General features: G+C 37.8%; 3 protein-coding genes across 3 annotated transcripts; 1 reads left to right on the top strand and 2 right to left on the bottom strand.

Annotated features, from left to right (window-relative positions):
* Nucleotides 1–2,016: 2,016 nt before the first annotated feature.
* Nucleotides 2,017–4,184, bottom strand: BDF20DRAFT_850377 (uncharacterized protein). The gene is made up of 3 exons (XM_053079951.1): nt 3,242–4,184; nt 2,969–3,037; nt 2,017–2,883 (listed from the first exon to the last, which is right to left on the bottom strand). The coding sequence occupies exons 1-3, from the start codon at nt 4,024–4,026 to the stop codon at nt 2,127–2,129; spliced, it is 1,611 nt and encodes a 536-aa protein (XP_052938823.1). The 5' UTR covers nt 4,027–4,184; the 3' UTR covers nt 2,017–2,126.
* An 812-nt stretch (nt 4,185–4,996) lies between these two features.
* BDF20DRAFT_850375 (uncharacterized protein) lies at nt 4,997–5,412 on the top strand. Its single transcript, XM_053079950.1, has one exon. The coding sequence runs from the start codon at nt 5,173–5,175 to the stop codon at nt 5,374–5,376; it is 204 nt and encodes a 67-aa protein (XP_052938822.1). The 5' UTR covers nt 4,997–5,172; the 3' UTR covers nt 5,377–5,412.
* A 1,365-nt stretch (nt 5,413–6,777) lies between these two features.
* Nucleotides 6,778–8,616, bottom strand: BDF20DRAFT_850371 (F/Y-rich N-terminus-domain-containing protein). The gene is made up of 2 exons (XM_053079949.1): nt 7,767–8,616; nt 6,778–7,645 (listed from the first exon to the last, which is right to left on the bottom strand). Exons 1-2 carry the CDS (start codon nt 8,372–8,374, stop codon nt 7,042–7,044), a joined length of 1,212 nt encoding a protein of 403 aa, XP_052938821.1. The 5' UTR covers nt 8,375–8,616; the 3' UTR covers nt 6,778–7,041.
* Between the last annotated feature and the right edge of the window lie 3,817 nt (nt 8,617–12,433).

Genomic DNA, 12,433 nt, shown 5'->3' with positions numbered 1-12,433 from the left:
ATGCGTTGATATTTTCTTACTTGTAGCCCTTCCTCACGCACATTCTAGACAGTAAGGATTTTTCACTCACCTACTGCACCTTGACATTGAGTAAATCGATTCCGTACAATAAAAGAATTGGCTCGGGCAAATTTAAGATGACTATCTCACCTAGTGCCCACTTGAGTCGTAAAAACCACGTGTCTCATCGTAAGGTATAGGTGCTCATTCAAGTACCTGGAGCTTAAAACAAATGCTAATGCTTTAAAATCGGTTGGCTACAGCATACCGGTAATCTAGGCTTTCCTAGAAACTTTAAATAATAAAAAACCAAGACAAAGAGCTCTTTAGAGTCGATCTCAAATCTTGCCACATTTGTATAGATGTAGGTGAAGGTGGTACTGAATCACTGCCTTATTCTTCGATACGATCTATTCTATAAATCAGATAGAGCGTTATAGAAATTGCCAAAAATACTTTGTACAGAAGCGATGGAACGAAAATGAAATGAAAACTGAAAAAAGACACTGTGTAGGGTCAAGGAACATACATTTGAATGAGTAGGTTAGCCTGATATCCAGCAAAAGCTTTTTAAAGCCCAACACCTTATGATACTCAATACTGTAAGCGCTTTGGAGAGTGGCTTCTATAAAGAACTTGACCCTGAGTAATACAGACGAGATGGATTGTTCTGGGTATTATTCCTGGACGATAAAAGCTATCGTCTTGGTTGAAGTTGGTTCGCACAGTATTTCCCAATGCATATGTTATATACCTCATTCAAATGAAAGACGTTCGTTTATTTTATTCATGGTTTACTGTTTGACACTCCTCATCTCCAGATCTCTGTTAACGTGGTCTAACGAGGAAAGTTACTGTCTTTATCCTCTGCTCAACCATTGGGTGTAGATGAAGAGCGTCTCTCCTTCCCATCACTCAAAACGTAGCGAAGGAAGCTCAATGAATCAAAAAAAAGAAGTGACAGTCTTTTTTCGATAGACCACGTGCGGGTAGACTGCGGATTTTGTTATTCATAGGCTTATTCGGCTGCAGGGAGTTGAGGAACAGTGAGTCGTGAGTAGATGTGCTTCTCTGCTATTACGAGACTTGATAACAGGTGAGGCAAGAAATCCATGGTGGCATGGTCACTCTATCATACAATGCCAACGAGTTTTACTGATGACACACATCTGTACTCGTAACGTGTTCAATTGCGCCCCCCCCCCGCACAACAAAAATGACAAATAAACAAATTTTTATTGGACAATAACATCAAAAAAACCCCCCAACAGCACGCAAATAGGATTGGACAATACGCACAATGTATCAAATCATTCATATGCAAAGACGATTCCAAATGGTGATCTACTCATGTCTTACTCTCCGTTTACATTGTATCCATTGTGAGATAGAGTCAAAAGGCATGAGACATAAAATGTGTATTTCCATACATATTTTTCTTTATACTGCGTTTTGTATTTTCTATAGATTGGCAGCGTCATTTCATTTGGGGGTGATTTTGGCAAAATAGGACTGTATGGAAAATGCACAGACATCGTCATCTTTATTTACCTTCATTATGCAAGTCTTGTTCTTTTTTGTAACACAGATAGATAGACTTTATGATGTTTGACAAAATTTTAAGGTTGTGCAGCACAAAAAATGACAACGAACATCGGAAAAGCGTTGCATTTGACGCGGAATATAGAAAAAAATTGCCTAATGGATCCGTCATTCTCGGCTCTTTGTGTAACGCACAGCGTTAAATTACATAATGATTCCATACAGTGAAGTTACCCGTTTCTTTCGTTACCTGCAGACTCTTTTTGAAAAGAATACAATGAACATGGAGCTTTATGTACATTTTTATTTTTTTGTATTGTTAGGCTTTGATAATACAACTAAAATCTTGGCCTAGGGATGTTATCATTAGGGAAAGGAATAAAAAGTGTGCTTTTGGGGGATGATGGGGGGGGGAGCTTGCTAAAATAATTAGGAAGAAAATCGCATTTAAAATCTATAGTGGTGTGCAAATATAAGAAAAAAAAAAAAAAAAAAAAAAAAGAAAAAGCAAAAACGATTAAGAGATTAGATATAGATAAGTTACTAAAAGAAGGAAGGGTGTGAATGGGAGGGGGCGGGGGGGTTTATCGTGCTTCTCCAGCAAGTAGTGAAGATGGTATTGTTGCAGTATGATTAACGTGTGATGTTGATGTAGGAATATTCATGTTCTGATTGGATGTGGATGATGTGGCTGATGAGGAGGGTTCATTCATGCTGTGGACAATATGATTCAATCTCTTGCGTGCTTGATCATCACCTTGACTAGAGGCCTTTTTGTACCATTCCATGGCCTCCTTGAGATCTTTGGATCGACCGACACCGGCTTCTGCAAAATAACCCATGGCAAATTGAGCCTTGGCGACACCCTTCCGAGCGGCTATTTCCGCCCAAAAATAAGCTTTTTCTTCAGATGCGATGACATGTGGCTCATCACCCGTCAAGTACCAAGCGGATAAAGCAAGACAAGCATCGTCGTTTCCTTGACGAGCAGCAATTGTGTAGTAATAGACAGACGCAGCAGAATCCTTTTGACAATTCAGATAGCCGAATTCATAGCATTGACCCAATCGATAAGCAGAAGGAGCATAACCCAACTCGGCCGCTTTACTGTAGAGTTGAACGGAATAGCCAATGTCTTTGAAGATGATGTTGCCCAGTCCCTTCTCATGCAACAAGCCTAGCTCGTGAAGAGCGTGAGGGTATTCTGGTGTCGCTGCGGCGGCAGCGCGTTTTAACCATTTATTGCCATCTTTCACATTGCGTTGTAATCCAAGGCTTCCATGAATGGCTGCTAAGCCTAGGCGATACATGGCACCAGGATGATTGAGTGTGGCAGCAAGTCTAAATAGGGGTGGTTTTATAAAAGAGAGGATTAGTAAACAAAAAGCAGATTGTAAATTTGCCTTTTTCTCCTGAAATACGTTACTTGTAGTATTGTATTGCCTTTGACTTGTTCTTGAAACAACCCAAGCCATCTTCGTGACATTTAGCAGCACTAACCCAGGTAGGGGTGGTGGTAAAGAAAAATGGGATGAGTTTTCTTTTTTCTGCATGATCTATGATGAAATGGGGGTGGGGGAAAAGTCCCTTTCTTTCTTTGCAATGGCTGACATTCAAAAAAATCTGATTTTTTGGGTTTTCCAAAGAAAAAGGGAGAAAAAAAAAAACAAACCAGAAGACAATAGAGATATCCACTTACCGATAGGCAGCATCTGCATGTTGACGTTTTGCAGCTTGGACAAATAATGGAAAGGCGTTTCCGAAATCAGGTTTGCCGGATTTATGAGTTGCACCTGAAGCATAAATGTTGGCTAGATAATACTGGGATTCAGCATGTCCATGAACAGCCAAGTTCTTGAGCATCTTGACTGCTTCATGCATGTAGGCTTTCTTCTCTTCAGGTTTTTTATTGTTGTTTTTGGAGGACTCGTACAGATAGATCGCCAGATCACATTGAATATTAGGATCGTTGGAACGTTTGGCGTTTTCGCGGTACAAGTTGATGGTCTTATCATAAGAGAGTAATTCAGCATTGTCGCCAGGTTTCAAGTGGTTGTGATTCATAAAGATCTCGCTGTTCATAGAGAGGGATAAACTGGCATTCGAGGGATATCGCATATGATGGTATTTTCTGCCGGTGGACGAACCGCCCATGAAGCTGGGAGGCGTCGGTGGCATAGATAGACTCGTAGCGGAAGAAGCAGGCGAACTCGCTTCGTGTTGACTATCACCGCTTTGATACGAGCTGCGAGCACCTGACGACAGAGATTGAATACTACCACTGCTGTTCCGACTCAGGTTGGCAGGCAGAGTATCTGTAGGACGGTGAACAGTATGAATAGGGGGTGGAGGTGCAGGTCCGTTGGATGTACTAGATGTGCTGAAGCTTTTGGTCTCTGGCAACTCTATATCATCACTGATACTTTTTGATGACCGGATGGACGGAGTTGCACTTTTTAATTTATTTCTAATGCCTGAAATCATTGATTGTCTGTGTGTGTGTGTGTGTGTATATGTACAAATGAAATAGGTTGGATGTTACGCACTTGTTGCTGTAAAATGAGAAAATATACAAAATAGAAAAAAAGACGAAAGAAGTCAAATATAGAAAATAGAACTAATAGAAGAAAGAAGAAAAAAAAAAAAAAAATAAAAAAATAGAGAAATAGAAAGGTTTCTTTTTGGCTAATAAAGGGCTTGAAGGCAAAGTATATTTATATTAAGCGGTTATTGAATCAAAACACCACAAAAAAACCGTGTAAATTATAAAACCTCTTTTTCCAAACCTTTATTTTTTTTTTATTTTTTTTTGTTGACCTCTCTCTCTCTCTCAATTTTCAGCTCCTAATGAAAAAGTAATGTTTTACTTACTTTTTTTTTTTTTTTTTTTTTCTTTTTCGTAATGTTTCCATATTCAACAAATGCAACAACATTGGTCGTACTTTGTTGTACAGATTGAGATTCACAAAACCTGAAATAAAGGCTGGTGTAATAGCTGCTCGTTTATTGAATGCTGTTCCTGAAAATAGCAATCTATTGGGCTTGTCCATTTCATCTCTTTTGTATTTGAAAAACCTCATTTATTAACATTAGCGCGGTAGGAGGGAGGAAGCAAGAGAAGTGAGTCTGTCTATGCAGAAAAAGACACATGCAGAAAGAAATCTTGTTTTCGAAAATTTCGGGGAAATCGAATTTTGGAGAGCGTGAACAGCACCACTTTTTTTTTTTTTTTTTTTTTTTTTTTTTTTTTTTTTTTACTTTATGCAATTCTTGCGTTTTCTTTTTTCTTTTCAACTATGATTTATCTAACGCGAGCATCCTTCACCATTGGATTATGATCGTCTTTGTCTCAAAACTTGAATGCGGTTTGCATAAGAAAGTGCCTGGTGAAGGACATGCAAAGTAGTGAAGGGGGCTGGGTTATCTCTTTTAGACTTGATGAAAACAGCTTGCCCCAATATTTTCTTCTTTTAGTACAAGTTGTTGTAAACACCAAAAAAATAAAAAAATAAAAAAATTTACGCGACACTCATCTCTAAGGGGATCTTTTGGTCTATCTGTGGTTAGTTTGCATGATCTTCATTTCCTCTCCTTTTTTATTTCCCCCTCCTCTTCTTCGATTGGAAAACCATGGAAACGAAAAAGGGTTTTGATGATTTTTACAAACATTGCAACTCAAAAGCCAATTCAAATTTTGCTGGCATTGAATCTTGTTACTGCTCGTTGGTCCTTATTGTAAGCCAAAGGTTCGGCTGGCAGCTTTCTACGATGACAAAAGAACAAGAGAGGGCAGGTACCCAGAACATCGTTTCAGCCACAGACAAACACACATGAGACTATCAAGTTTGTTGGTTTTGGGTAATGGTTCACTTTTTTTTTTTTTTTTTTTTTTTTTTATTTGGCTGTTTGGTTACTGAAAAATCTCAAACAAAAAAAAAAAAATTATCACAAAAATTTGAGCCACAGAAAATCAGTCTGGGGGGGGAGGGGGGGTTGCGGACCGTTTTCTTTTCACGGTTTGATCTTTTTTTATTCGACTAGAAAACAGACATGAAAAAGGGCATTGTGTGTTCATTACCTTCTCACTACAAATTTGGTTGCTATGAGATCACCGTTTAGGCATATAAAGAACAAATATAACATGGGCTTCTGTACAGAAGAAAATTGTCTAATTTAATCAATAAATGCGAACTGTATCGTGATTTGAACCGGAGCTAAAAAGAAAAAGAGTTTTCTTTTTTCTATGCTTTTGTAGGCCCAATTTTGTGATCATGTGATGCATTTTGTTTTCATTAAGAACAAATGAAAGGATGTTGTCTAAAGTCTTTATCTTTTAATAAATAAATATATTATTTTATTATTTCACCAGGAAAATGAAATGGAGAAACACATGTCCAATGGCTTTTTTTAGTATATCAAGATTATGTCTATATCAGTTACTTTAAATAAGAGCAGCATGTTGACGCGTTACTACATGGCGCTTTATTCAACACCTTTCAACTGAAAGCGTGAAAAACAAATTTTTGTGCTGATAATGGTTATTTAATCAAGAAGCGTCATCTTAAGCTTGTTGGCAATGGAAGATAATCCATTTAAATAAGGGCAACCAACCACAAGAACACTAAAAAAGTAGTGTCAGCAGAAGAAAGCGCGATGAGTGAAAAAAGCAAGCTGATAACGACTGTCGCTGATGACGTTGCAGACGCTAACAATCCGCATTTGAACCCTCCTTATTGTTCGAGCAAACGCAGTTATCATTGTCGCCGGAATAATGAAAATAAAGACGCTCTATTATTGATACAAAACAGTCATACAATAGCCTAATTGGTATGGATACACTCCAAACCTACTTGAAACAAAAGAGACGTTATCCCATTATCAGATGTTGTATCCATAAAGCCTTATACCTCTCGCCATGATGACCTTGGGTATACCAATGTTCCGTAAGGATAATTAGATAAACATGGCAACTCCTCGGATCCCAGATTCTCGGGTTTAATTCATACTATTGTTTTTTTTAATTTGTGTTTATTCACAGAGCAAACAACCTATCGCTCTCTGCTAAAAATGTCCTATGTTTTTCAACGCGTCTTTTTCATCATTCTAAAAAAATAGGATACAAAAGTCTCAAAGTTCATATTCGAAAAGGGGGCGGGGCGGGTGAAGAGAAGCTGGAGCGGAGTCATTTGTTTTTCTTTCTATTTTATGCAGATGCTAAATGACAAAGCAAAAAAAAAAAAAAAAAAAAAAAAAAAAAAGCTTAATTTACGGATCATGATGTAAAAATAGATTGCTGAACCATCGGAAGACAAAATGCAGCCTTAGTATATTTGCTTTTTTAAAGCTTGGCATTCTCCTTTTCACATAAAATGCTTAAACCTAAAGCTTTTTTTATTTTTATTTATTTTTAGTTATCCTTTTTCAGCAAATTGTCTTGCAAGATGCTTTTTTGTTTATGATGGAGAATGATTTATAATGATTTAATGATGGTTGCTATTGTCAATTTTTTTTGCCTCTTTTAATCGTATTGGAAGCTGTTTGCTGTTGTGAGGATCGATGACCATGGGTAAGCCCATAATTAAGGCCTCCTGTCAAAGTGGACAAGGAAGCCGCAGCAATACAAGTAATAGGACGATGACGATAACTCATGTTGGTGGAGGAGAGATCATCTCCTTCTCTTGTGGTGGTTGTTGCTGTGGCTCCTTCCTTTACCAATCCATAGGGATGCTGAAGACCTTTTCCGGATGAAGACTCTGTTCGGCGTCTCGTTCTGCTTCCAGGCTTATTGAACTTTGCAGGCTCAAAGTTTTGCCAAACATATCTTGAGCATTGAGACGCGTTGGGAAGATCCTGAATCATTTTTGCAATCGTGTTTTTACGCAAACCAAAGAAATCAGGCCCAACAGGGTTATGACCATATTCTTGATTGCGTATACTGAATGCCCGACGAACAATAATCGTCCAAACCGTTGTCGGCGTAGGTCCTGAATAAGTCATATCGCAATCATCAGCCGTTACTTCAAATTTGGGCTCTCGACCATTGTCCAAAATACGACAAGTATATTGAGTATCTGACTGAGGGTCAATCATACTTCGATACCATCTATAGAAACATGTATTTTTTCGGTTTTTTTTTTTTTTTTTTTGGCTTTAGCATCCGTGCGTTTCAGACCACAACAAAATAAATAATTAAGAAAAAAAACCAAAAAAAAAAGCCAACTTACTTTTTTACAGTATAGTTCACTGGGTAAATGTAACGTTGATTGTGGTAAGCGGGTCGATCATAAACAACCGTACCAAGATCAATCACCGTCCAGGAATCAATTTCCACAGGCAAGATATAGTTGCCATTTCTGTCTTTGTCCACTTCATAATAAGTTCGAACGGCTGTACTTATGTGTTGTTGCTGTGATGGAGCGGGAGCGAGCGCTGAGGTAGGAGTAGCAACAGAAAGAGGAGGAGGAGGAGTTATGGGTATCAAATGCGTCGTTGAGGAAGAAGAGGGTGGTTGTGAATGTTGCGAAAAGGAACAAGACCTCTGCTGATCACCATGGAGAGTTGTAGAAGCAGCAGGCGAGACGGTCGGATCCTTCCACGTCGATGAACCTTTTTTTCTTCTCTTTCTATGACCGTGGTTCACATTTGTATCACTGCACCTTTCCGTCAGAGGGTGGTGGGACTGATTCTGATGATGCATCATGCCATCCTTCAAAGTGGTCGGAGAAGCTGCAGAATGTACGGGTGAAGAAGAAGCCGAAGAAGATGAGTAGGATGTTGCTGAAGAGAGAGGCTGTTTGTTTGGAGATGAAGAAAGTGGCATAGACGTTATCATGCAAGCACTCTTATGGCTATCACTACTTTTTCGTTTGTAGCCAGAAGACCCAGCAGCAAGCGTAAAAGCCGATTTTCTGTGATCGCCCTGAGGAGGGACAATGGAGGAAGTGGGTATCGGTACAGGAGGAGGGAACTCTTGTCTATATGGGTATGACTGCTGCTGCTGCTGCTGCTGCTGCTGTAGTGGCTGAACATGGACGGCCGCATTGTCTGTTTCTTCTTTAACGTCATGAAATGGAGGAGAGGGTATTCGGTAGATGTTGGCTTGTGTCGCTAACATTGACGTCGTCACTTGTGGAAAGATAGGCTCTGGTCTATGAAGGACTGGAGGAACTGAGGCAGATAAGGAAGGTAGCATAGTATTGCGAGCACTCATCCGTCCTGAAGGAACAGGCAGAGAAGCAGGCGGGCCTAGAGCACCCATAGAATGATCGTTTGCATGCTCCACTTTCTGACCTGTATCATAACAGTTACACTGCTTTTGCTGTTGGTGTTTGGGCGTTAAAGAAGCTTCTTTTAGCTGGCAAAACTTTTCATTCTTTAATGCATAAACAAAATCGTCCTTTGACCATTTTAACGTCTTGCGATACAGAAAGAAAGAAAAAAAAAAGGGGGTCAATGACAAATGAAAAAAAATAAATAAAATAAATTGCTTTCTATCGTTGATTCTTTACCGGTTGCAGATTGACATGAAGTTCAACCACATGTTGGTTACTGTCAGTTTCATAAACACGTCGCTTCCCAGAGACATAAATATCATTGCTTTGATTTGGATCCATTATCCAAGACATCAGACCGTGACCTTCCCAAATGAGTGAGTCGTGATTTATGGTGCCTTCAGAAGGGTCGGTCTCTGTAAGATTGGCGGTGTAAATAGATAAATCATGATCTTTACAAATAATATCCGGACTAACGTAAAAATAAAGGAACAAATGAGCCATTCATTGGTCTATATCACGTGTTTAGACGCATTTTCTGCAACATCGAGGAGCTTAATAGACACGACTAGCTGTGTAACTTTTTTGAAATGCTTACCTTGCAGTGCATATAGACCATAAACATGATCGGAGAGATAGAACGTTGGTGTTGTTATATGTCGTTGTCGTTGTGAGTTTCATTAATTTTGATCCTTGTGTTGTATAGTATATTTTGACTGCCGTACGTTTTAAAGATGAGGTTATTAATGAAGGATGGGTTTTTTTTAGAAAAAAAAAAAAAAAAGGTTTGCTGTCACTACTTCTACTACGACTGCTACTAACCCTTTACTGTATCGTCTGTAGTTGTCATCTTTTTTTTTTTCAAATCTACAATGGTGAAAAACAATAGGCGTGATGGTATCTTGATGTGTGTATGTGTGTATGTATGTATGTATGTATGAACAGGAAACGTCAATTCAAACTTTTTTGTCAGGCACAGTAAAATAGAAAAGCACTTTCTATTGATTAGTGAAAAAAAAAAAAAAAGAGATCAAAGAAAAAAGAGAGGAAAGTTGATCCTTCCCTTCGTTACTACTAAACTACCTTTTATTTATTCTAGAAATGGTTACTTCAATTTTGCCAATCAAAAATGTTCCCAGTCCATTCAAAAGGGCAACAACAAATCAAACGCTTTGTGATATTTGCTCGGTTCTCTCATATCACAAAGTTTCGGGACAAAATGGCAGTCTTCTCCTAGTGATAACAAATTTAAAGTTATTATTTACCACTTTAGTTAGAGTGCGCTATGCGATTAAACTAGTACATGCCTCACTCGACCTTTTTTTTTTTTTTTTTTTTTTTTTTCTTCCTTCCATTGTTAATTGCAAAGGTCAAAGTCAGTTTGAATCACAATTCTGTCTATTGGAGTGGCCATGAGAGAGATCTATGCTAATGATGTCGATCATCCGTGCTGACATTTTCAAATCCTTTTGGTTGTAGAAACGTTTTCATTAAAATAATATAGAGCCATCGCAAGGAGGGACAATGTAACAGAATAAGGTATAGCGTTATTACATAGTCTATGTTACTATGCGTTGTACAAAAGTTTGATTTGAGTAAATGCGACGTATGAATACGAAAGGAGGCCCATTGGGACTTGCGGGGATGATCTTCCATTTAATCTGTCGATATCTAGACTAGGAAAAGGTCTTTCTTCCTTGTCAATATGGCTTAATGTATGTAGCACGAATTGCAGAATACATTGGTTGCCTATTGTTGTGATGAAAAAAAAACAACATTGAAAAGACACTGTTATCGATCACAATGACTGCTACCACTATCATGGCTGGATCAATGCAAAAGTAAAGAAGATGAGAATAGATGGTTTTGCGTTTTTACTCGAATCGTCGCATTGGCTCATGGACTCGGGTTTATTCTGTCAATATCCATTCAAGCCAGGCAAACATCTACAACCTATCAACAGAGAAAATACATGAATCCAGCATTTATTTAGATAAAGATGACAGTGTTTGTCATAAGTTCTTTTCACTTGGTATTACATAAATTCGATGTATGCCATTTGTCATGTGCTTCAAAGAAAATCCTATTCCTTTTTTCATTTGTTTATATAACAACAGAGCTTAAAAGGCTAACGTATGATGTGATATCCTTATTCAACCAGAACTCCTCGTCCAACTCTTGTTTCAATTGCACTTTCATCATACAGAGTCGTAAGCCTTATGAACCACTCTTTTTGAATTATCAGTACTCTCCAAAAAAAAAAAAAAGACCAAAAAAACCCAGCAGATCGATAAAATAGGATCAACGCAAGGATGAGTACCATGAAGCTGCTAACAATGTTTGTACCACATTTATTCCTTTTTAAGGATTGTACCGCTGTTTCGTCGCCTTTCTTTTTTTGGTTATCATTTCACACGTAATAAATATCATTCTGCCCATTGTCACATCAGCCTTTCGCTGCAAAAGCTGTATTATTGTTTAATTATTACAGCCATACAAAAACGTAGGATAAGTATACTTTCAAAAATTTACATCAGCTTATCTCTCTACAAATAACCAATGAGTGCGTCATAGTAATAGAATATTAGAATGATACCACTTGCTTTTTTTTTTTTCTTTGCATCATTTTAGGAGGATCATTGGAACATAGAAGCGATTTAAAGTTTATATTTTTTATGTCTTACATTGTGATTTTCATACCTTCAAAGACATCAAGTCAAGTTACACCAATCGCAGTTGCTTGTTATTGTAATGAAGAAAAACCGAACAGAACATATTACAAAATATGTGACGCTATTGTTACTCTACTCTATATGGTTATGACACAACCATACAACAACTATACAACCAGTTCGTTAAGATGTGCCAAATTCTTTGTGTCCAGCTTGCATCTTGACAGTTACAAAAATACTCTATCGCTGTAAATGTAGACAGCTCTGATTGTCAAAAAAGCTCCATAGTATGTTTAATTAAGCTCATTACAATCAAGTCAACTTTATATAACTCGGTAAACATAACAACTTAGCCTGCCAAAAAAAAAATAGTTTTCTTTCATAAAATTTTGTTTTTTCTATCAAACCTTTACCCACCACAAACGTTGAAGGCTATACTACAGAAAAGCCTTCTATTTTGCCTGGCTTTCCAACTGAAGAATAGTCGTCGTACCCAGTTTATTGTAGAGTTAAACAGATAGCAGTGACTCAGGGTCATAAACTTTACCTTGAAAGATGGCAAATCTCTTGGTAAGCAAGCTTACAACGATGCTTAGGATCATCCGCTATTTTATTCTAATTTGCACAAGCTATAGAACCATCAATCGTCGTATTCGCAGGTTAGAGTTAAACCTCTTAAAATACAACCAACTGTGCTCATCTCTTATGCAATTTGACTGGTGAGTGATTACGCAGGTACATATTGCTTTGAAACATAGCTATTCTCTGTAGAACTCTTCCATTTTGAACAAACAAACAAAAAAATAAAAATAAAAAAGAAAAACCTACTTCAACTGTGAGCAAAGATAAAAATACCGCAGATATTATGGACTAACCAATGAATACGAGTTTTGGAAAATAGTTTACAATGCCTGTAGTCTCTTTGTGCGTTATTGTAGAAATAATAAA

The sequence above is a fragment of the Mycotypha africana genome (genome assembly GCF_025528875.1).
Source record: "Mycotypha africana strain NRRL 2978 chromosome Unknown BDF20scaffold_2, whole genome shotgun sequence".
Classification (NCBI taxonomy): Eukaryota; Fungi; Mucoromycota; class Mucoromycetes; order Mucorales; family Mycotyphaceae; genus Mycotypha; species Mycotypha africana.
The sequence above is the reverse complement of the archived record's forward strand: the minus strand, read 5'-3'. Positions and strand labels throughout refer to the sequence as shown.